The 24,736-nt window shown below is 31.6% G+C and overlaps 3 protein-coding genes across 6 annotated transcripts in view; 2 read left to right on the top strand and 1 right to left on the bottom strand.

Annotated features, from left to right (window-relative positions):
* Positions 1-24,736, bottom strand: part of LOC125858581 (HMG1/2-like protein) — a 377,596-nt gene that overhangs the window by 147,237 nt on the left and 205,623 nt on the right. The gene's annotated exons all lie outside the window — the stretch shown is intronic.
* LOC125858561 (protein PIN-LIKES 7-like) lies at positions 11,089-17,830 on the top strand. Of its 2 annotated transcripts, XM_049538374.1 has the most exons (10): positions 11,089-11,261; positions 11,437-11,516; positions 12,525-12,649; positions 13,197-13,318; positions 13,657-13,824; positions 14,881-14,973; positions 15,081-15,181; positions 15,310-15,362; positions 16,651-16,836; positions 17,560-17,830. In XM_049538374.1, the coding sequence occupies exons 1-10, from the start codon at positions 11,127-11,129 to the stop codon at positions 17,682-17,684; spliced, it is 1,188 nt and encodes a 395-aa protein (XP_049394331.1). In that variant the 5' UTR covers positions 11,089-11,126; the 3' UTR covers positions 17,685-17,830. The 2 variants fall into 2 exon arrangements, with proteins under 2 accessions (XP_049394331.1, XP_049394332.1); XM_049538375.1 differs by lacking the exon at positions 11,437-11,516 and having other exon boundaries at positions 11,122-11,261.
* Positions 22,056-23,924, top strand: LOC125858554 (amino acid transporter AVT3B). Its single transcript, XM_049538361.1, has one exon. It carries the CDS (start codon positions 22,212-22,214, stop codon positions 23,493-23,495), a length of 1,284 nt encoding a protein of 427 aa, XP_049394318.1. The 5' UTR covers positions 22,056-22,211; the 3' UTR covers positions 23,496-23,924.

Here is a 24,736-nt window from a genome sequence, read left to right as displayed (position 1 = left end):
TTTTCCTTTTTCTAGTGGTATGATTTAACATTTGCTTTAATAATAACATTTTTGGGCATTGCCCAATTTTTAAATAAAAAGTAACTTTTTATTCCAGACTCCAGTATGGTGCACAAGCTTTTCTTTTCTAATTCAAGATATTTACAGTAACTTTTCAGAATAGTTGTAGTACTAACAAATATAAAATTTATGAACTATAAAAATAAAAAGATTTTTTTGGGATGAGTTTCAGAGTGGGGTATATCAAAAATGTTTTGAAATGTAATTGAAAGGTGTAGATTCATAGGACATAAAGTTTTCAAACTTAGCAATAATTAGTGATGAATAACAAAAAAAAATCGTATTAGCTATGGAACAGCCATGCATACAACCATCGATATCGAAAGGACTTTTATTTTGTTTATTTATTAAATGTTGTATACTAGAATAATTCAAGAAAAGGACATATGAACTACAAGGAGGTCCTTCAAGATTTAGATGCAATTGAAATGTATAGATTCAAAAAAAAAATCTTATGAATTAGCTATGGACCAATTACCATGCAAATCTTATCAATTAGCTATGGACCAACCATGCATACTGCCATTTAGAACTACAACGACATCGAAATGACTTGTTGAGGCCTAGGGGTCCTTCACAGTTCCCTTTTTGAAGGAGACAATGTGTCTCCACTCCCTGAGTATGGTTTTTTTAAGTGAAACAAAGAATCGAGAAACAATGCTAGTGAGAATTCAAAGACAACTAAATATGGTGCACACTATAACGGTGGAACTAGCAGGAGGACTATGCTTATTTTGGAATGACGTTATTTAGGTATGTCAATATCACTCAACCTCATTTTATATTGAAACATACATTCATGATCTGGTAGATGACTATAAATATTGATATATCTTTGTTTACTTAAGTACTGATATAGCTATTCGTAGAACTTAGTTGCAAGAACTTTTGTGTAAATCAAATATGTGGGGTTCACTATGGGTAATGGCTAGAGATTTTAATGATATTATAGATAATTCTGAAAAATCGGGAAGAAGAATAAGAGAGATCTCTTCTTTTCGGGATTTTAAAAACTTTTTGTGGGATATAGGAGCTATAGATTTAGGGTTCAATGAAAAACCGTGGACTTGGTGGTGCTTTAGAGAAAATGATGGCATAATACAAGAGAGATTGGATAGAATCATAAGCTTGACGAGTTGGAGATTAGAGTTCAGCCTCGCAAATATAATTAACATAGAAACAAAGGCTTTTGATCATAGTGCTTTGTTAATGAACACGGAGCCTACTTTTAGGAAAAAAAGAGGAGGTTCTATTTTGATAAGCGTTGGAGTAAAAAGGAAGAGGTGAACATGACTATAACTCGATCATGGAATAGCACTGTTGGAGGGTCTAAACAATCCAAAATAACCTTTAAACTAAAGAATTGTCGTATCTCTTTATTAGCTTGGCTTCGAGGGGGTAAGGAAAATTCAAAGAAAAAAATTCAAGGGATTAAAAATCGAATTGATGATCTGAAAAACGATCCTAGAATTTTGATCTTAATAAATTAAGGTTGCTTTGTAAGGAATTAGGATAGGCGTATAAGGATGAAGAAGCCTACTGGAAACAAAAATCTAGAGCTTTGTGGCTTCAATAAGGCGATAAAAACACTTTTTTTTTTCATATGAAAACGATTCAGAAGCGTAAGTGTAACAATATTAAGGGGCTTACTTTAGATGATGGACATTGGATCATAGTGATATTGTAATAGAAGTAGAAAGATTTTATAAAAATTTATTCACTACTTCTCGACCTACAAACTTTGATCACGTTCTTCATCTAGTTCCTACCTTAGTAGATACTTCTATTAATGATATGCTTACTAGAGAAGTAACAAATGAGGAAATTATACAAGTTGTTTTTGATATGCATCCGTTAAAAGGTCTAGGAGTAGACGGTATGACACCCTTTTTCTTTCAAAAGTATTAGAATATTTTCTCTGTTGATGTTTGTGAAGCTGTAAAAAGTTTTTTTAATTTAGGATATTTGCTACCTTCTTGGAACCAGACTCTTATAACTTTGATCCCTAAAGGGAAAAATCCTAGTGATGTTAGTCAATTTCGACCCATAAGTTTATGCTCTGCAATGTACAAAATTATTGCTAAAATTATTGTCAAGAGACTTAAAGGTTACCTGCCCAATATTATGTCACGACCCGATTTCTCAAGTCATGATGACACCTACTATAACCCACCAGTAGGTAAGCCAACCCGTAACCCGGAACAACAAGTAATGGGTCTGAGGGTAGAAACTAAACAAGAGTAGGCAAATAACAATATAAACAGGCGGAAGCAAACCAAAAACATATATACAAATAAAGATCCCTCCCAGAACCTGGAAGTCACTAGTACAGAGCTACTAACAAAATGAGTACAAGTCCCAAAAGTGGACAACAGAGACTGGACTATCTCGAAAGGTAAAAGACAAGTCTATATATACAGATGGAGACTGAAATAGTACAAAACGTCGTGTACTCACTCCCGTCTCCAGATCATTCTACTCCAAGCTCGATCAACGCTGGCTACTAGTGCCCGAACCTGCATCACGAAATAGATGCAGAGCGTAGCATGAGTACCAAAACAGCAGGTACCCAGTAGGCATCATAGGCCGACTGAACTTGAAAAGTAAAGGCAATATGAAAAGAAGGAATAATACAAACCGAGGGTCAAGAGCAGAAATCTAAGTAACAATGGAATGCACACGAGTGTACAAAGAACTAACTAAAGTAATTTATAAGTTAACTACACCTAACTGGGCCCCCATAAGCCCAGAAGGTACACTCGTGCGCAAGTTAAATAAAAACGCGAACGGACCCCCATAAGCCCGATGAGTACACAGAATAACTATAACTAAAGAGAATTGCATAAAAGAACCCAAGAACGAAGAACATCGAACCAGAGCATCAACCTTAATTAGTAGAATCTGACAGTACGGAGGCCCGACCTCGAACCGGATGCTCACCAGAAGTACCCAAGTAACCAATCACAAGTATCAAGTATATGAGGCCGGAACTCTAACCGGATGCTCTATATAAGTATCTGGGCAATAGAGGCCGGAACATAAACTGGATGCTCTATAAAGGTGCCAACGTAGCTGCTGAAAGAGTCCTAATCGATCCACACTCATAAATATCCGTGGAACGCCGTCCATACTTAGCCAATCAATGTAGTCCTTGGAACCAAATCGAAAATCAAATTCAAATCGCGAAATAGAACTAGTGTCGCCGATGTAACTCGTGAAGCCGTAATATCGGGGAAAATAAGGATAACTATAGTCGGAGAAAGAGTATCGCCTAACTAAGGCCCAAACTATCAAACTCAAGTCTGCTACACCAGTCTACATGGATCTAAGCCGGTCGAGCAACGTCGGGGCAAAACTAAAGCCTATCGGATCCGAATCATGTATTTCTAAGGCAAGCCCTAGTCAAACCTAAACTAAGGCCAAACATGCTTCAAATAAACAGTAATTAAGCATGCAAGCACTCCATATAGCGAGGAGGGTCCATTAATAACACAAAGCATGCTTACAGTTACCCCATAATTCCCGAAATAGGCCAAAAACATAATTTTTAAACACCTATACGTGATTCAATAACTACCAACCCAAATCCCAACTAATCAACATGTATTCACACTCTCAAGCTCAATCTAAGAAAGGGAAACTGTAGCCTACCTGTAGGTCAATCACACGCGCTCCAAAATCACTTCTCCGGAGCTTTTCCTTTCCGAACGTCCTCGAAATGCTGCCCCGCTATCAAAAATAGAATCACAACGTTATTACGATCATTTAGACACCAAAATCACAACAAATGGAGATGGGTCAATTTTGGAGTCAAAACAGGAATCATGGGACCCGCGCTGAAAATTCCATAATTAACCCCAAAAGTGGGTCCTAACCAGTTCCCCCAGCTCATGGCCCAAAATGGGACACAATTCGAGGCTCGAGAACAACACAATATCAATATGCAACTAAAACCCAATTTTTCTCAAAAACTAGAAATGGGACAGCAGTTGAATCAATGTATTTACCAGAAACTGGAGGTCTACAGTGAAATGCAAAAACACCACGACGTTTTCCTCGAAAAACCACTCAAGATAGCCTAAAAAATCACTGAAATCGGACCTAGAATGGCTGAGAAAACAAGTCTCAAAAATTTCCAAAATTAAGCTCACAAAAAGGGTGCGGTAGCAGGTATTTTTCGAAAATTACCTCAAACGGGGACTCCAAATCACTATCCGAGCTCACCAACACGTTTTCCTCGAATAATCTCACAACTTCGCCTTTTGAATAGCCCAAATCGGTTGAGAGATGAGAGAGTTATGAGGGTTTGAAGTTTGGGAAATGTTGCTAATTTTCTGCAATTTATTGCAGAAAATCTGCAATAATTTCCAAAATTGAAAACTCCGATGGGGTGCTCCGATCTCGTTCGGAACCCCTGAACGCAAACGAGATATGCAACCATACCAAATTCAATATTCCAGACTGAACGGTGCAGTCAAAATTTCCATCAGAAGTCATTTTGATAAAAAGTGGGTCCCACTTCCAAAAGTCATTTTAAGTCAAAACCCACAAAAGGGCTTGGAAAGATATCGAAAACCTCCAGACACAAAAGAATGGTCAATCTAGACCAAACTCGACATTCCACGCTGACGGAATTCTCATCCGAACGCGTTTACTCAGAATGTTGACCAAAGTCAAACTTAGGCTTAAACTTAAAGTTAAAACGCCTAATCGCACCGACTCACACTGAAAACCTCGGGAGTCATGACGACCATGCTCCTAGCCTAAAATGACCCTTTCGGAGCTGATGAAATCGTCAGAATTGGATCCCGATGTCATCTTCTTGAACTTTTGATCGAAAATGATCGTTCAAGGTTCATAAGCTCCAAAATACAAAAACTCGCACCAAGACCAAACGAACGACCAGGTGACCAAACTGTCAGTCCCAGCAAGTCATAAATGACTTGGGGTCGCTATAGAAAGGCTCTAAATGACACAAAAGACAAGACACAGAAATGACCATGAGAGTCATTACATATTATTTCTCCAAATCAATATGCTTTTATTGGAAAACGATAAATAGTTGATAATGTTGTTCTAGCTCATGAGTTCATTCATCTTCTTAAAAATAAAAGACGTAGAAAACAAAAATATATGGCCCTTAAGCTAGATATAGTTAAAGCTTATGATCGAGTTGAGTGGGTTTATATTCAAAAACTACTTTTTAAAATGGGTTTTCATGAGACTTTTATTAACTGGATTATGCAATGCATCACTACCCCCAACGTATAAATTTAATACTAATGGGAACATAGCGGGAGAACTAAAACATACTAGAGGCTTAAGACAAGGAAACCCACTTTCTCCATATCTTTTCCTGTTATGTGTGGAAGGTCTTTCCAGACTTTTAAATCAAACGGAATTATGTGGGGATATACAAGGATTAAGCTTAAGTAGCGAGGGGCCTACGAGTAATCATTTATTTTCTGCTGATGACTCCTTTATCTTTTGTAATGCTAGTATTAGCACTTTATTCGAAAATGTATTTTGAATGTATTACCGGTCAAGCACATGATTTCTAGGAGAATGAGGCATATGTGTGGAGTGTGTAAGGGTTGTGGACTTGAGAATGAAACGATTGATCACATGTTGTTTACGTGTCCTACTGCCCAATTAGTTTGGAAAATTTGCCCCATTAATTGGCCTAGTTTAGAAAATACTGTGGATTTTGCTGGATGGTGGAATGATCTTTTTACTAATGCTAAAAAACACCCCGAGTCTATTGAGCTTATAAAATTAAGTATTTCTATTATGTGGCAAATTTGGAAGGCTAGAAATTAAAAGAGTTTCAATGGAGAAATTTATGATCCTAATGATATTGTTAACAAAGCTTTTTTTTATTTCCATGAATATGAAAGCAATTTGATTCCTTCATTTTCCCCTATAGTTATACCTGCTTGTAATGATGATAGAAATATAACTATGACGCAAGATGGTATTGTTGTGTTTGCAGATGCTAGTGTACATAAGGAAAAGAAGACGACAAGCGTTGGTGTGGTGGCTTTGGATAGCTATGGTAACCTACTTCATGCATTTGGTTCCCCAATTCAATATGTTGGAAAGTCATCACTGCTCAAGCAATTGCAATTCGTATGGCGCTGGAGAATGCTAGAGAAAAGGGGTAGACAAGGTGCAAATCTTATTAGATGCAAAAAAATGTGATGGATATGGTACTACAAAGAACTATAGTCTCGTGGGAGATAGAGACTACTTGTGAAGACATTTGGAACCTTATGAAGTACTTTGAGGTGGTNTATGGCGCTGGAGAATGCTAGAGAAAAGGGGTAGACAAGGTGCAAATCTTATTAGATGCAAAAAAATGTGATGGATATGGTACTACAAAGAACTATAGTCTCGTGGGAGATAGAGACAACTTGTGAAGACATTTGGAACCTTATGAAGTGCTTTGAGGTGGTCAATGTGAACCATATTCCAAGGTCTTGGAATTTAGTGGCACATAATTTAGCAAAATCTTCTATTTCATTAGTACGCAAAGTTGTTTGGCTTTCTAATTTCCCTAGATGGATTGTAAGTGATGCTATCACATCCTTTAACTCTTTGAACCTTTTTATGCATTAATATAACTAGCATGTTGGTTGTCAAAAAAAAAAACTCGGTATGTTTTGAAATTACATAGGATCATTGACGGGGTAGACCCATATTTAGTTTTGAACACTTCAATATATATATATATATATATATATAGAGAGAGAGAGAGAGAGAGAGAGAATGGTCAAATGCCTCCCTAACCTATAGTCGAATTCTCAACTACACACTTATATTTTACGGGTGTCCTATTACCCCCTTGAACTATTTTAAAGCGAAATAAATGCACCCTTAAGTGCTGACATGGCGCAGAGTGTGTGCTCACTCTCTTAAAGGCATGTGAGAGATAAAGAACTTATCAAAAAAAAATTCAAAAATATTTTAACTTTTTGTTACATACATTTTCCAACTTTTCCCTTTAATTTTATTTTCTTTACTTTTTCCATTTCTTTTTCCTTTATCATTTTTCCTCCTCTCTCTCTCTCTCTCATCACTCAACACCCTCCCTACCTATACATCTCCATCACCATTGTTGAACCACTATGGCAGCCCCATCTCCTCACTCATCTTCTAATACATTTTCATAATTTGTCTCACAATTACTCACAATCATTAACCATCAAAATCACCAAATAATCATTAAAACTATTATTTATGTAGTAAAAAATAAATTAAAATCATTAATTTTCTTGCTCAGACAAAATTCATCAAGCTTTAAATCTTTTTTTTTGTCTTTATTAACGTCCGATGAAGAATCTAAACTACACACAATAAGAATTTCACGGTTGAGCAGCAACAATCAATTGATTCTACTCAATCCCGATAATTCAGTGATTTCTTCTAGTGTAGAAAGCCTAAATCCTCCACTATTTAAAAAGAAATAAAAGGGCGTATTCATCCTCAATCATAAGACGAGTAGCGAGAACTTCAAGCTTAAGATTGGTATTACAATTGTGGAATTTGAGTGGGAGAGGTGAAAATGGAGATATAAATAGTTAATAAAGTAGTTGTTGTGATGTTGCTGATGAATATTGATACTTAATTTGTGGGTTATAGAAGGATGGAGTGGGGGTGGGGAGTGATTAGAGAGGAATGGGGTGGAGAGAGATAAAGGTTTTGGGAAGTTACAGGTAAAGAAATTGAAGCATGACTTAGGAAAAGTGAAGAGAGGAGAAAATGAAGAAGAAGAAGAAGAAGAAGAAATATAATTACTTTTTTTATTATTATATGTGTGATATTTGATAACTGGCAACGCGTGGTGCACACTACATGGAAAGAATGTGGTTGTGTAGTTTTAGAGTGATTTATATTCCGCTTCAAAATAGTTTAAGGGGGTAATAGGACCTCCGTAAAATATAAGTGTGTAGTTGAGAATTCGACTATAGGTTAGGGGGTCATTTGGCCATTCTCTCTCTCTATATATATATTTGTAAGAACATAAATTATGATATTAATAATACAAGATACTATTTTCATTCTAATATACTCTTAGGCAATATTATTTTTATTCGTTTAATATAATGAATCAAACAGTCGAAAAAAAATAATATCATGACATTATCAATATATTTTATTCAATATTTTTCTTATATACCTTATCAAGCAATTTCATAATGTATATAAGAATATATAGTGTTTGTGTCTTCATTTACTATTTGTTGTATGTGACACAAATACTATGGAATCTTTTGATAAAATGTATTAAAAAAGTATTGAATAAGGCGTATTAATAATATCGCGATGTTATTTTTTTTATTTGTTGTTTGATTATATATAAAAAAGTTGCCTTTGATTTTCTTTATTGACTTTCTCCTTTTATTTTGGATTGGTCAATAGTGAATTCTATGATTCATATTTCATCATAATTCATGGTATTCATGGGACAAATTAATATTATTGGACCCATGCACAACTGACTTAAGAGTTGTTCATTATTTATTTCATTGAGAGTTTCTTTTCTTCTATAAAAGGACTCTCTAGTCATTATTATTCTCATTTATTTTCCAGGTTTATTCCTTCACCTCCTTCTTCTTCTTCTTCTTTTTTTTTTTTTTTTGTGTTGGTTGATAGTGAATTCTATAATTAAAAATTAAAAATTTAGGAGAATTTTGTTGCATTGGATCTATTTTCTTGATTTTGTTTGAATTTCTTAGATGGATATAAGATTTTAAGTCTTTACATTCTGGATTTTAGGGTAGCATATTTAAGATTTGAAAATTTAGGAGAATTTTGTTGCATTGGACCTATTTTCTCGATTTTGTTTGAATTTCTTCGATGAATTCAAAATTTTAAGTTTTTACGTTCTGAATTTTAGAATAGCATAGTTAAGATTTGAAATGTATTATGAGTTCCTACAATACTAGTATCAAGCTAATATCATATTAATGATATTTGAACTTTTAGTCAAACATATTTTTAATATATATATATATTTGAGAAAAAACGATAGATTTCACGTGAGGTAGTGATTATGATTTCTAATTTTTTTTTCTTATTTGATTACCTAAACATATGTATCATAAATAAATGGGAAAATGCATAAGTACCCCCAGCCTATGTCCGAAATCTCAGTGACACACCTAACCTTTACTAAGGTCCTATTACCCCCGAACTTATTTTATATATAATATTCTACCCCTTTTTGGCCTACGTGGCACTATCTTGTGGGCCCAGCTGATGTTGACAATTTTTTTAAGGATAGTGCCACGTAGGCCGAAAAGGGGTAGAATNTTTAGTCAAACATATTTTTAATATATATATATATTTGAGAAAAAACGATAGATTTCACGTGAGGTAGTGATTATGATTTCTAATTTTTTTTTTCTTATTTGATTACCTAAACATATGTATCATAAATAAATTAAAGAATGTTTTCTTGGGATTTTAATTAAATTCATTTATTTTGTTCGAAGTTGATTTATTTCACTAATTGTGTTATACTTTTACTAAAAAACTTATTTCAACTTTTAACTAATTATATTATATTTTTTAGGGAAAAAGATCTTAAATATATTCGAACTTTGACCGAAATTGCTATAACGATATCAAACTTTGGAAATGACCTTTTACCCCGCACTATTTAATAGTGTATTTTAAAGGTATATATGTGTCCACGTGGACATCCAATTTTTTGCATAATTATAAATAGTAATGTGTCCACGTGGGTACATATATACCTTTAAAATACATTATTAAATAGTGTAAGGGGGTAAAAGGTCCTCCATAAAGTTTGATATCGTAACAACAATTTCGACCAAAATTGAAGTATTTTTCAAACCTCTTTCCCTAATTTTTATTGAAATTATACTTTCTAACTTTAATTTTCAACTACACAAAAATAATAAAGTATTTGATGTTACTTTACACCTTATATGGAGTACTTTGTTAGTGGAGAGACGCATATTATATTATAATTGATCTATTTTCAATTATTCATAAGCATAGCAATTTGATGACAAACTTTTAAGAAAAGTGAGGTACAGAGTAGAGTTATTAGAAAAGGGTAAGCGAGAATGAAATAGGATTATATGATTATTCGAGAATAAACAAAGATAAAATGAGAAGAAAAATGAGGTGATAACGTAATAAAAAAGTATTTTTTTCTGAAGTGAGCCTTGACGTAATTATTATAAATTATCATTTCTTGGCTTCTATAGCCATTATATGTCATATTTTGATTTGTCCATCTGTTATGTAAAGAAAAAGACTTGCACAAATTATTGACCACGTTTTATTTTCACATGTTAGAAATCATGTATTCATAGTCAATTCAGCTGACAAGATTTGCCTACTTTTATTTTGTAACCTTTTTGTCGGCTCATTCATTCGATAGAGCGTATAAAAATAATATTAAATAAATTATATTTGTAATATTGAGATTAGTTATGTTGATATCTAGTAATGTGTTTACGTGAGCATATTTATATCTTTAAAATATATTATTAAATAGTGTAGGGGGTAAAAGGTCCTTCATAAAGTTTGGTATCGTAACAATAATTTCAGCCAAAATTGAAATATTTTTCAGACCTCTTTCCCTATTTTTTATTGAAATTATATTTTCTAACTTTAATTTTCAACTGCACAAAATAATAAAGTACTTGATGTTACTTTACACCTTATATGGAGTACTTTGTTAGTGGAGAGACGCATATTATATTATAATTGATCTATTTTCAATTAGTCATAAGCATATATGCTCCACTTAATTAAAAATAAATAAAAAATAGCATAAGTGCTACATTATTTTTGTCCCTTTCAATAAAATTACACTTAATTATTCTGAATTTATTTATTCTAAATTCTAAATTCACACTTATTCTTTTGTATAGCCTTAGTTTAGGGTTTTGTCCATTCTATTAATTTTCTTTTTCTTGGTTTTAATATTTTTTAATTTTTTTTTTCAGGATATCGCATTTTATCTTTCGATAACGATAATTATATTGTTAGAACTTTCTAACAAATTAAGAAGAAAAAGAAGAAAGATGGGGTTTTGGACATTATTTGAGGTGGCATCGATGCCAATATTACAAATGCTTCTTATAAGTGTTTTAGGTGCTTTAATGGCAACTAATTATTTCAATATTCTTCACTCTGATACTCGAAAGTCCCTTAACAAAGTAAGATCAATTTTTTCATTATTTTTCCAAGTATAATATGTTAATATTACTTGTAAAATAGTTCATGCACCACTAGAAACTATGTAATTAGTTATGAAATATATTAGTAACTAATTAATCTGTCGCTAAAAAGTTTTTAGCTAATTAATTTTTTTAATAATCTCTGTATATGTAGATTGTGTTCGTGGTATTTACACCCTCCATAACGTTTGCAAGTTTGACTAAGACTGTCACCTTGGACGACATCATCTCATGGTACTATCAAATACTTCTAATCGTGTTTCAATTTATATAACATAGTTGGTTTTAAAAAAATAAAGGAAAAAGGTCTGAAATATATACGAATTTTGATTGAAACTGTTGTAACAATATTGAATTTTGGAAAGGACCTTTTACCCCACTGTACTATTTAATAGTGTATTTTAAAGGTATATATGTTCCCACGTGGACATCATAAATATTGCTTCATTATAAATAATAATGTGTCCACATGGGTACATATATACCTTTAAAATATACTATTAAATAGTTCAAGGGGTAAAAGGTTATCCATAAAGTTTGATATCGTAACAGCAATTTCGACCAAAGTTGAAGTATTTTTCAGACTCTTTTCCCAAAAAATAATGATATTTTTTTAATTTATGTTTTAACTCATTTACTTAAATATCATGGATGTTATATTTATCATCACGAAATTTAAAAATATTCTGATATATTATATATATTTTCATTTAAAATTATAGGATTCAAAAATCATCTTCTTCTTTTTAAAACTTTGAGTTTGATCAAACTTTGACACATAATATTGAAATGGAGGAAATATCAACACTCAGAGCTTGTTTGGTATGAGGGATAAGTGATAATTATTTTGAAAGTAATTTTTGAATGATTTTATCATCTATTTGATTGTGATAAAATTGCGAGATTAGTTATTTCAGGATCATAGTGTTATTTTTATCCCAAATTAAATGTGAGATAACAATTTTGAAATAACTAATCTCGAAATAACTTGTTCCCCAACTAAACAAGCACTCACTATATTATTATGCGTTTATATATGAGAAATGTCGGTAGAAAATATAAAGAATTTTTAGTGTTAGAGTAATATTTGTTCTCAATAATATTGGATTGAGATGTATTTAAATGAAACGTCATAAGTAGCATAAATTTATATAAATAAGTCTAAATTTATATAATATAAACAGTGAAAATTTATATAGTCAACCTGAGCTGAATCTAAATTTGTTGATTATGATATATCAGGTGGTTTATGCCCATTAATATAGGGCTAACTTTTTTAGTTGGAGGAATTCTTGGATGGCTAGTTGTAAAAATACTAAAGCCAGAGGTACATTTAGAGGGACTTATTATTGCTACATGCTCAACAGGTACACATAATTTATATATATATAATCTTCCGTTCCACTTTACGTGACACTATTACGATTATTTAAATGAACAAGTAATTTTTTCTTTGATGATTATGTTCACTTTTTAGTAAATTTTTATATTTTGAATTATTAGTTATATATACTAATTTATAGTAATTTCTTCGTTCCACTTTATGTGTCTTAGCTAGTTACTATTTGGAGAGTCAAATGATGCTTTCTTTGATCACAATTTTCATAAATACTCTCTTTTTTGAATTGTTATAGCTATTGAATTTACATTATTCTTTATGTAATTAATTTTTAAATATGCAAATTCTATTGCAAAAAGATTGAAGAATATATTTATGTCTGAATTCACACTGAAAAATAGTTAGTGTGACATCCTCGTATATACTTTGAATCAGGTCACACAAATTAAAACAGAAAAAGTAGAATTTTTGAAATTTGTAAATTTTATTAAAAGATCTCAAATATTTCATGTTTAAAATTTAAATTCACGCAAAATATTAGTAGTTATTTTGACCCTCTAATTATGTTAAAACAGGTAATTTGGGAAACCTTCTATTGCTAGTAATTCCAGCAATTTGCAAAGAGGATGGCAGCCCATTTGGTGATCATGAAATTTGTGCTTCTGTTGGTCTTTCTTATGTCTCTTTCTCTATGGCAGTAAGTTCTTATAATAAAGCTTAATTAATTAACTTTTTTCGCCGTCGATCGAGTTCATCGCAAGAATTTATCTAGTGTAATTTATTTCTTCTATGTAACTTACGGATTACTATACTAAAGCAAAATTTATTTTGTGTACACTCAAAAGATGGAGTGTATGCAGATGTTGGGACCTTATAAATATAAAAATGTTGTTTTCAAAGGACCCTCGGCTCGAACCGATCTAACTAGCCATGATATATATCACCATTTTATAACTTTTAGTGTTATACTTGCTAGGGTTAAATTATTTTAATTTTGTGATTTACTAGTAGTAATTTTGTTGATTTAATTAACAGGTAGGTGGTTTCTACATATGGACATACACATACCACTTAATAAGAAGTTCCTCTGTGAAATTTAAAGCAATAAAAGCAGAAAATGCATTGAAGAAACCAAATATGGATTTGGTAGATGCAAATGAGAAATCTCTCCTTCTTCAACATGATGATACTGAAAGTCAAATGGTAAGTTAGTGTTTATTTTTTTTTTACTTTTTTTCGCTTGGTGTCTAGTGTCAGTATTGGAATCTGATTAAATTCAAATTCACACATTTCATGACTCAGTTCTGATTTTTTTTTTTTTTTTTACATTTTCAATGCTCGAAATTTGAAACCTCTGATTAAAGATAGAGGGATCCAACCATCACTCTACAACTAATAGTGATGCATGGTTATGCTAATTTCACATAATATCATCCAACTTTATATATTTACAATATAACAACAATTTATAAACTGACAAAACCATTTTTATTTTATCAAAAATAATTGAGTTTCACCCATTATTAAACTTCACCTATTACTCTCATCGTTTCAATTTATGTTGTGATGTTTGATTAGGGAACACAGAGTTTAAAAAAGACTTTTAAAATAAGTTGTAAATGTTTGTGCGACCGTAAATTATGGAGTACAATGAGAAGTATAGTGTTTTTTTTTTAATTTCTAGATACGTATGAGATTTTTTTGGGGAATAAAATAGAGTAGTATTTTTCGGACACAGTGAAGTAATTGAACTTTACTCACTATAACAATTAATTTAAATTTTGTTTGTTTCACAGGATAATTTTATATCATTATTATCATAATTCATATCAGGTAAAGTTCAGTAACTTTAGCGTTAGTAAAAAATAGCTTGTCACTTTATGCAGTAGCCAAAAAAATTATAGCGAGTAAAGTTCAAATCGAATCCCTTTCTTTTCATACCTTTTCTTAATTCACTATTTTTACTAATAACAAGGACTCAAAATAGCATTGAATATCATTATTCCAACAGCTAAGCTCTTCTTGGTCTAAAGATACAGCTTTTCAATTCCTAATTACTGTGATACGTAAAATATAATACTAAAAAATAATCATAATCAAAATACTGGAAAGAAAAAAGTAGGAGATGAGTGGATAAATAAGCATTATTAGATATAGCAAGCCAATTTCGTCATTGCATATTTCATTTTCGTTTGAAAAATCGTTAGTAAATAAATTCACAATTTTCTGATTTATCCTATCATATTTTTAACTTTATAGATCAAAGTATGTGAAGTATCATCATGGAGCAAAATAGCAAGGACTTTGAACAAAATTGTGGAGGAACTATTAGCACCTCCAACAATTGCAGCAGTAAGTTTTTTTTTTAAAAAAAAAATATTATCACTTCATTTTTTATTTTATTTTTTTAACAAAGAAATTTACCCTTTTTAATTTATGACCTTGATTGATAAATTCAGATTTTAGGACTTATATTTGGTTCAATAACATGGTTGAAAAACCTTATTATTGGTAGCAATGCTCCCCTTAGAGTTATTCAAGACACTGTCAAATTACTTGGGTATGTATTATAATATATTTATATAATATCTCCATCCTTTTATTTAAATTGATAAAATCAAATTATTTTTTTTGTCAATAATGTGATTGCTCCAAATTAATAGTCATTTTACCTTCCTCTCAATGCAGGGATGGAACAATTCCATGTATCACTCTTATACTAGGGGGTAACCTAACCCAAGGTAATTAAAAGAAAAAATATATAAATGTGTCTTTTAACTTGATATCATTTGATATTTATGTCTTTCAATTTTGAGTATACTTAAATAAACACTTTGTATAAAGTTGAACAAGTAGATACATGTATATCCTACGTGACAATTTACGTCCTATATACGACATCCTACATGACGTCCGACATGTATTATGCCACGCAGGATGCGTGTATCTATTTGTTTAACTTTATACAAGTTTAAGTGTCTAGTTATGTACATCAAGAGTTGGAGAACATGTAGATGTCAGCTTAGGCTAAATTAAAGGACATACGCATAATATTTTACCTATCGTAAAGGCATAATACATAAATGTGCCCTTTAACTTGGTTTCCATTGACATTTATGACCTTTAACTTTGAATGTGTACAAATAGACACTTAAACTTGTATAAAATTAAGCAAATAAACATATACATAGAGCTGTCAAAAAGGGTATGCGCAGCCCCACCCGGCCCAATCCTCGCGGGTCAAGGAATTTGAAGGGCTAGGGCGGGCCGGCCCTTCATTTGGTAGGGCCTGAAAATGCTCAACCCAACCCAGTCCTAGAAGGGTTGAGGGTTGGGGCGGGCTAGCCCTTTCTTTTTTTCTCTTTTTTATTTTTTTTTCTTTTCAAACTTTTAATTCTATAACATCAATAAAATGAGAAGATTTTCAAATCAATTATGGCAAACAATGGTGTTGTTTCAATAACACTAGCAAAAATTTAGTGTAATTAGCATGTATCTCGCATACCAGATACGCGAGTGAGATAAGAGAGTGACAAGCAAGATGGGAGGGAGGCGAGAGCGTGAGATTTGTATATGTATCCTAAATACATGTGAATCTACTTGGATAGTGTGTATCTAGAGCAAATTAACCTAGTTTTGAGTCCATATATTCCGAGATACATGTATCTGGATACGAAGATTCATAATAATACAACATAGCGTGTATTCAAATAATAGATTATATACTAGTGAGATGATTATGTAAATTATTCTTAAATAAAAAGTTTTGGCCCATGGGCCGACCTAGCCCAGTCCCAATCAAGCCTCAAGGGCCAAGGACTTATATGGACCGGGCTTATAAGCCCTAGTTTTAAATGGGCTTGAAAAATTATATCTCAATCCTACCCCAATAACGGGTAGAGTTGGACCGGCCCCATAAGCTAAGCCTATTTTGACGGCTCTACATATACATCTGATATAAAGTTTGATGTGACAATTCGCATCCTACGTAACCTAATAATTATTATTTTCTGCCAATTAACTTGACAGGATTGAAGAAGGCAAAAGTGAAACCAATGATCATTATAGCAGTGGTGTGTGTGAGATATATTATTAGTCCTCTGTTAGGAATTCTTGTTCTTAAAGCTGCTTCCAAATTTGGATTCCTTGCAGCAGATCCGCTTTACAAATTTGTGCTCATGATTCAATATACATTGCCACCTGCCATGAATATCGGTACGTTTCAACTTATATACACTGACAATATAAATAAATTTATTCCTTATTCATTAGAGGCTGATGTACAATATACATGCAATACAAGTTTAACAAACTTTAGTAATTTTACCTCAACCATGTATAATACATTGTTGTAAGTAGGGCAGAGTTAGCTGAGGGTTCGTGGATTCAGTCGAATCCAGTAGCTTTTTCTAGACTCTATATTTGTACTAGAAAATTAAATAAATATATACATGTATATTAACTTGTCAACCCCTTAATAAAATTGATTGACGATTCCGCGGTAAGGAGGAAGCCGTGGAAATGCTTTCCACACTAATGTTGTGGGTTTAAACCCCTTATCCCCCCCCCCCCCCTCTCCCAAACTCCTAATCCTAGCTTCTTCTCTGGACTTGTAAGAACAATAATGACACAATTATTTATATCACCATCGATCGTTAGAAATTATAAATCTTATATTCTGAATCAATTTTTAGTTTCATATAATTTAACATGTTACCGTAGGTTGAAAATGGTGAACTGGTTATAATTATGATTAAAATGGTTGTAGGAACAATGACACGTACGATTATTTATTCCGCTATTGCTTATTAAAATTTATGAATTTCAAATTTTGAATATATAATTTAACATGTTATTATAGTTTATCAGTCTTATTTTCTACATAATGATTTAGAATGGTGAAGTGATTGATTATAATTATGATTAAAATAATTGCAGGAACAATGACACAATTATTTGATGTGGCACAAGAAGAGTGTTCAGTCCTTTTTCTGTGGACTTATTTGGCTGCAGCATTTGCACTTACAATTTGGTCCACTATATTCATGTGGCTTTTGTTCTAACAAATATTGTATGATATTATTAATCAATAGTCGATGCATCGCACCAAACGGGTTAGACATGTGGTTAATGTATTAAACGAGATAAGACATGTGGATACTGAATACTAGTGTGCAATTATTATTATTTATATATTTTTTTTCTCTTTTCCCAATTTTAATTTTTTCAATATTAGTTTTAGCTCAAGTATTTTTCAACTTTAGTTGAAGTTTTAAGTTCCAAAATTATAGCACAACATGAAGTACATATATACTAATGGCATCAAAGAAGGTAGAAGCAGTGCTTCAGTCTAGTCAGTTACTACTTGATACCATTAAAAGTAGGGCAAATTACAAAAATCACATACTTTTAAGGTAAATTATAATTTATCCCTTAAAAGCTTATAATTACAGAAATCCCTCATTTTCGCGCATCAGATTAGTGTATCAACGCTTATATTATTGTATCTCGCGCATCAGATTAATGTATCAACGCTTATATTATTGTATCTCGCGCATGTATCAACACTTATATAGCTCTGATACATTAATCTGATGCGCGAGATACAATAATATAAGCGTTGATACATTACTCTGATGCCCGAGATACAATAATATAAGCGTTGATACACTAATTTGATGCGCGAAAATGAAGGAGATTTGTAAAACTTATAGGGGATAATGGTAATAAGTAAACTAAAAAGTGGGATTTCTGTAATTTTTCCTTAAAAGTATATATATAATTTGATGACATCAAGGAGGAAGAGACAGTGTTTAAGTAAAAAAGACTGTTCAATTACTGTTTGATACCATCAGAGTATATAGATACCATTAGAGTGTATATATACTCCGATAGTATCAAGAATGAAGAAACAATGGTTTAGTGAATAGAACAAGGGGACCCTCAGGTAAATAGTTTGAGAAGTTGGTCCAATCAAGATAAATATATTGAATTGAATCTAATTTAAGTAAATACTTTATCTAATGAGTCCAATTTACGTAGTTTTCCTTTTTAAATAGTGACTATATATTAACAAGTGGTCCAAATTGCAAGTCCCGTTAGTGTAAGAACCCACTCCATGAACATAACGGGCCTGGGCTTAAACAACACAATAGAAAGCCCAACCCATACCTAACACTTTCTTTGGATGGTCATATTTTATTATACTGTATCATCTTGATGAATACAATAATTAAATAGACTTTATCGTAATCTATCGTTATTTAATGTCTCACATAGCAATTTGAAGGCAAATTTATAAGAAAAATAAGATATGAAATAGAGCTATTATAAAAGGGTAAGCAAGAATGAAATAGGATTATTTGATTATTCGAGAATAAGCAAAAATAAAATGAGAAGAAAAATGAGGTGATAACGTAATAAAAAAATATTTTCTTCTGAAGTGGAGCCTTGACGTAATTATTATAAATTATCATTTCTTGGCTTCTATAGCCATTATACGTTGCATATTTTGATTTGTCCATCTGTTATGTAAAGAGAAAGACTTGCACAAATTATTGACCATGTTTTATTTTCACATGTTAGAAATCATGGATTCATAGTCAATTCAGCTGACAAGATTTGCCTACTTTTATTTTGTAACCTTTTTGTCGGCTCATTCGATAGAGCGTATAAAAATAATATTAAATAAATTATATTTGTAGTATTGAAATTAGTTATGTTGATACTATTTTCTATCTATAGATTGATTTGATATATTTATGTGTTAATAGCTCGTGCTTATTTATGTCTTAGCCGCCTATGTAATATTAATATCATAATTTATTATGTATTAGTTATACATTGTATAATACTGAATATAATATATACCTTAATTATAGATAGGTTAAAAGTTCTATAAAAAAAATAAATTAAATAATTTCATGACTAATATATGTATTCTCTAATACATTTTATCTAACAATTCCCTATTGTTGTATATATTCTTTTGGGTGGATAGTTCATTGGAAATAATCTTTTTACTTCGATAAAGGTAAATATGTTATTTTTTTTAGATTTTATTTGTAAAATTATACTGAATATAATATTTTTATATTTTATGTGGCTAATAATTTGGTTTGAACCTACAAAAGATTTGGTTGAAGTTCTAGTGGAGTCATGTTTGACAGGTTTCAGTCTCTCATGTGATGATACTTTCACTTACCATAAAAATAGTCAATAAATGATAAAGCAGGGCAAAATTTATACCACAAGTTACAAATTTGGTTCACTTTTTTTTTTTTTGGCTAATAATTTTGGTTCACGCTTATTTTTTTAATGTTAAAGAAATTGACTTACAATTACAATAAATTTATTAAGTGGAGTTTGAAAAGAGTAGACTATACTTATTTTTATTTTGAGAAAGTAAAAAGATTATTTGTTATTGACTCTTGGTCATAAATGAATGAAAAGGCAAAAATATGAGGCATGTGAATTCGTGATTTTCACATAAAATTAGATATTTGATGTATATATTTTTAAGAATTGATAATGTATTATTTGATGACACTTATAATACAAGAAAGCTAAATGATGATACTTGATTGAATGTTAAGTTATTTATTCGAGAATTATGAATTAATTTTCACTTAATACATTTTTTCCTTCTTCTTTTTTGCCAAATATATTGTTTGTCACGTTTTTGGCTTGAAAATATCTTTATTATTGTATTTTTGACTCAAAATGGCCTTCAACTATCAAACTGGCTCAAAAATACCCTTCTTGTGAATGATTGTTTCAAAACTAGGAAAAATGGATCAAGTTTTCTCTTTAAACCCGAATCATTTGCATATCTTCTTTTAATTTATCCAAATCATCTATGTCCCACTTCTCGCATCTTAACCTATATGGAGGTGACTCCTACCTTAGGTCTAATATCTTTATTCCTAATCTTATATGTCTATAAATCTATCTCAACATTCTCATCTTTAATTTGCTACTATCATCTCTTGAGTATGAAAATTCTTGACCGGTCAACACTTTGACGCATAGAGTATGATTGCTCTAACCACTACTTTGTAGAACTTATCTTTAAGTCAGTTTGGTGAAATATTCTTGTCATACAAAACACTAAATATATGTCTCCATTTCATCCACCCCGTTTTATACAATGCATCGCATTTTTATAGTATCATTGACTAATGAGTAATTTTTGAACAAGAAACATTAATGATATCAATTAAGCGATATTATCAGTCGTAGTGATATCAATACAGTATATACCACAAAACACGTCATGTTTATTTAATACTATATATATATACTAATTTAGTATCAATTAAGCGATATTAACTCTCAATCATAGTGATATCAATACGGTATATACTACAAAACACGTCATGTTTATTTAATACTATATATGGTATTTAATACATGGACAAAATGAGATCCATTAGGTATTGTTAGGTAGAATACCTATCGCATTTTTAATTTCACTAAAAGTTAACAAGTGTCTTATGATTTAATGTGATATATGAATATACATAAATACATTAAAGGATGAGACCCTTTTTAATAGAATATTTTTCTATTGCTAAATTTGAATCTTAAATTAAAAAAAATTAGTTGGCAGACGATTATTTGCAAATGGATAACTTATTGATAATTTTAGTTATCAAAAACATTATTATATCTTCCTTCCTTATCAGCCACAAAACAAAAAGAGCAATTTTTTTTAAAAAACTTCTTTTTGCAAACATATTTTTTTTTAATTAAATAAGATACGTGTACCATCGATATTTTCTTGAATATTTCTTTATTCAAACAAACAACTAAAAAAAAAAAGAAAAAGAAAAGAGACGTGTTCGAACTTTTTATCTCTAATACACAGAAATCGAAAATAACAATACATCTTATGGGTCATTTGAAAAGCGACATAAAATAAATAAAGATATTTTATGTTTTGGATATCTTTCGAATTTATTTTAGTGGACGTTTAATCATGTTTCATGTTTCATTGTGAATTTTTTCAAAAAAATATTTTTTCGTTTTTCTAAATAAAAAATAATATTTAAAAACTGAAATTATATATGATCATGAGTACAAATTAAATTCGTTTTCGACTTTTTTAAAGTAATTTGAAATGAAAAAATGAAAATATAAGTTTGTTATTTTTCAAATTTTTGAAAATTTTAGAATTCTACTTCAAATTGAATTCCTACCTTTCATGATTAAACGCATTTTTCAAAATAAAGGTAAAATTAATCCCAAAATATTTTTCAAAAATTATTATTTTTATCTCACGTATCAATCGATACCTTATCGTCCCCTTTCAAGTTTTTGTCGTTTTTGAAAAGTTCCCTTCAATTTTTATTTTCCTATTTTGATAAGATAACCTACAGCTCACCAACTACCCCAAATTTTCCAAAAAAAAAAACTTCTTGAAACCTTCATATTCTCTCTAATCTCCTGAATTTTCAAAAAAAAAATCAATTTTTTTCAAAACCCTACAACCAATTCCAAATTTGAAAAAATCTTGAATAAAAGATTTGATTTTTATCTAATTTTTGCCCGTAAAATTGTGATTCTTGATTTTTGATCATAGTATCCATATGGGGTTTGAAAAAGATAAAGCAAGTTCATCCTCTCATGTTTTACAAATCCCAAGAGAAGATACACCATTATTATCCAAGAATCATCAACATCTTTCTTCACCTTCAAAGACATTTGCTAATGTATTCATAGCCATAGTTGGAGCAGGGGTTCTTGGTCTTCCATATACATTCAAGAGAACAGGATGGGTAATGGGTGCTCTTATGTTATTTACAGTTGCATTTTTAACTTACCATTGTATGATGCTTCTTGTTTATTCTAGAAGAAAGATTGAATCCCATCTCAAGATTTCACAAATTTCATCTTTTGGTGATTTGGGGTTTGCTGTTTGTGGACCTTTTGGTAGGTTTGCTGTTGATGCTATGATTGTTCTGTCACAAGCTGGTTTTTGTATTAGTTACATAATTTTCATAGCAAATACTTTAGCATATTGTTTTAATTACTCTAAAACTAATCCAAATCCTAAAATCTTTGGGTTTCCACCTAAAGCTGTGTATATTTGGAGCTGTTTCCCTTTCCAGTTGGGGTTGAATTCAATTCCTACTCTTACCCTTTTAGCCCCTTTGAGTATTTTTGCTGATGTTGTTGAATTAGGAGCTATGGGGGTTGTGATGGTTAAAGATGTGATGATTTATGTAAAGAGTAGTCATGTTCTTGAAGTTTTTGGTGGATTTAGTGTGTTTTTCTATGGTCTTGGTGTAGCTGTTTATGCTTTTGAAGGTGTTGGAATGGTATTGCCTTTGGAAGCTGAGACAAAAGATAAGGCAAAATTTGGGAAAATCTTGGGGTTTTCAATGGCTTTGATATCTCTAATGTATGGTGCTTTTGGTGTATTGGGATATTTCGCTTTTGGTGAAGATACAAAGGATATAATTACGACGAATCTTGGACAAGGATTGCTTAGCAGCCTAGTTCAAATTGGTCTTTGCATAAACTTGTTCTTTACTTTCCCTCTGATGATGAATCCAGTTTACGAAGTAGTTGAAAGGAGGTTTTGTGAAGGGAGGTACTGTGTTTGGATAAGATGGATTATGGTTTTGGTAGTGACGTTTGTGGCGTTGTTTGTGCCAAATTTTGCTGATTTCTTGTCATTGGTTGGGAGTAGTGTGTGCATAATTCTTGGCTTTGTGTTGCCTGCTTTGTTTCATCTGATTGTGTTCAAAGATGAGCTAAGATGGCATAGTTTGGCTTGTGATGGTGCAATTATTGTAGTGGCTGCTGTTTTTTCAGTCTATGGAACCTACTCTTCATTGCTGGAGATATTTGTTGGAGCCAAGGAATAAATTGTTTGTCTTCCTTTTTAATGTACAAGTTCAAGAGAAAGTTAAGTGTGTTTGGGCAAGAGTATACTAAGATGGCTGACCCTCGGAAGTCCTTGTGTTGCATCCCTCAGTCTCTCTACTTTCACTATGTAGGGGTAAGGTTTGCATACACCAAACCCCACCTGTGATATTACTATGGATATATTATTATTGTTGTTGTTTATCACGCATTATGGTTGTCCGTTTATTTTTCATCCTTCCTACCATTTGTAAATATGCTTCCATGTAAGGCCATTGATAATAGGCTTGGTACAACTATGGAGGTTGTGTGAGGAAGATGATCATGTCTACTTAGTATTCACATTGCAAATGGTCATAATTTGCCCAAATGGCCATTTGGTTCTCTTCTTAGTACTATTTATATAATAATAATATATTGTGTTTTGAGAATTGTCCTAAAATGTGTTTATTTATTTTTAGTTTAAGTTGCGACTCTTGATACAACTTGCTTGGGATTGAGGCGTAGTCTTTTATTTATTTTTTGATGAAGTTGTGCCTCTTGGATAGTAAGTATGGATATATCTGACCTCGACTTGCTTGAGATTGATGCGTAATTGTTGTTATAGTGAAGTTGGTGCTGAATTTTGTTGATTTCCTCTCATTAGGCGATAATGAAGTTGACTCTTGAACAATGAGAATTCATATAGCCGATTTTAACTTATTTCGAATTGAGTCATAGTTATCGTCGCTCTTATTCACTCCAAAATAAGAATCGTTTGTTGCTAACTATCATGTAAAGAGAACGCTCTTTAGGTCTAACTTGGCTCCAAAATCAGCTTGTTGAGAATTGTTTAAGATCATATAAAGAAATAAGAATTCAGAACATATACTTACTAGAATGCCAACATTGATGGTGTTGGCTACAATAACATGTCATGATTTACAGTTAAATTGACATGAGGTAACCACTTTTAATGGTACTATTTAAAATATAGCCACATTTACAACACAATTTAGTTACTCAGCCTTCTTCTGTTGTGCTTCTTCTTTACTCTTCCCTATAGCAAAGACCTAGTTCTTCAAAGCTCAATCATCCTTCCAGCCCTGTAATTCATCAATGGCTTTGAAACAGAAGTACTCGTCCTGGTCGGCACTGATATAATGAGCTCTCTCGATTACTCCTGTTTTAGGAAGTTGAACGTCTTATTCTTATGAATGACTTGTGTGAATATAAGCCCCGAGCAAGAATGGGTTATCTTTTA

The sequence above is a fragment of the Solanum stenotomum genome, chromosome 3, assembly GCF_019186545.1.
Source record: "Solanum stenotomum isolate F172 chromosome 3, ASM1918654v1, whole genome shotgun sequence".
Classification (NCBI taxonomy): domain Eukaryota; kingdom Viridiplantae; phylum Streptophyta; class Magnoliopsida; order Solanales; family Solanaceae; genus Solanum; species Solanum stenotomum.
This window is presented reverse-complemented; position numbering and strand designations above follow the sequence as displayed.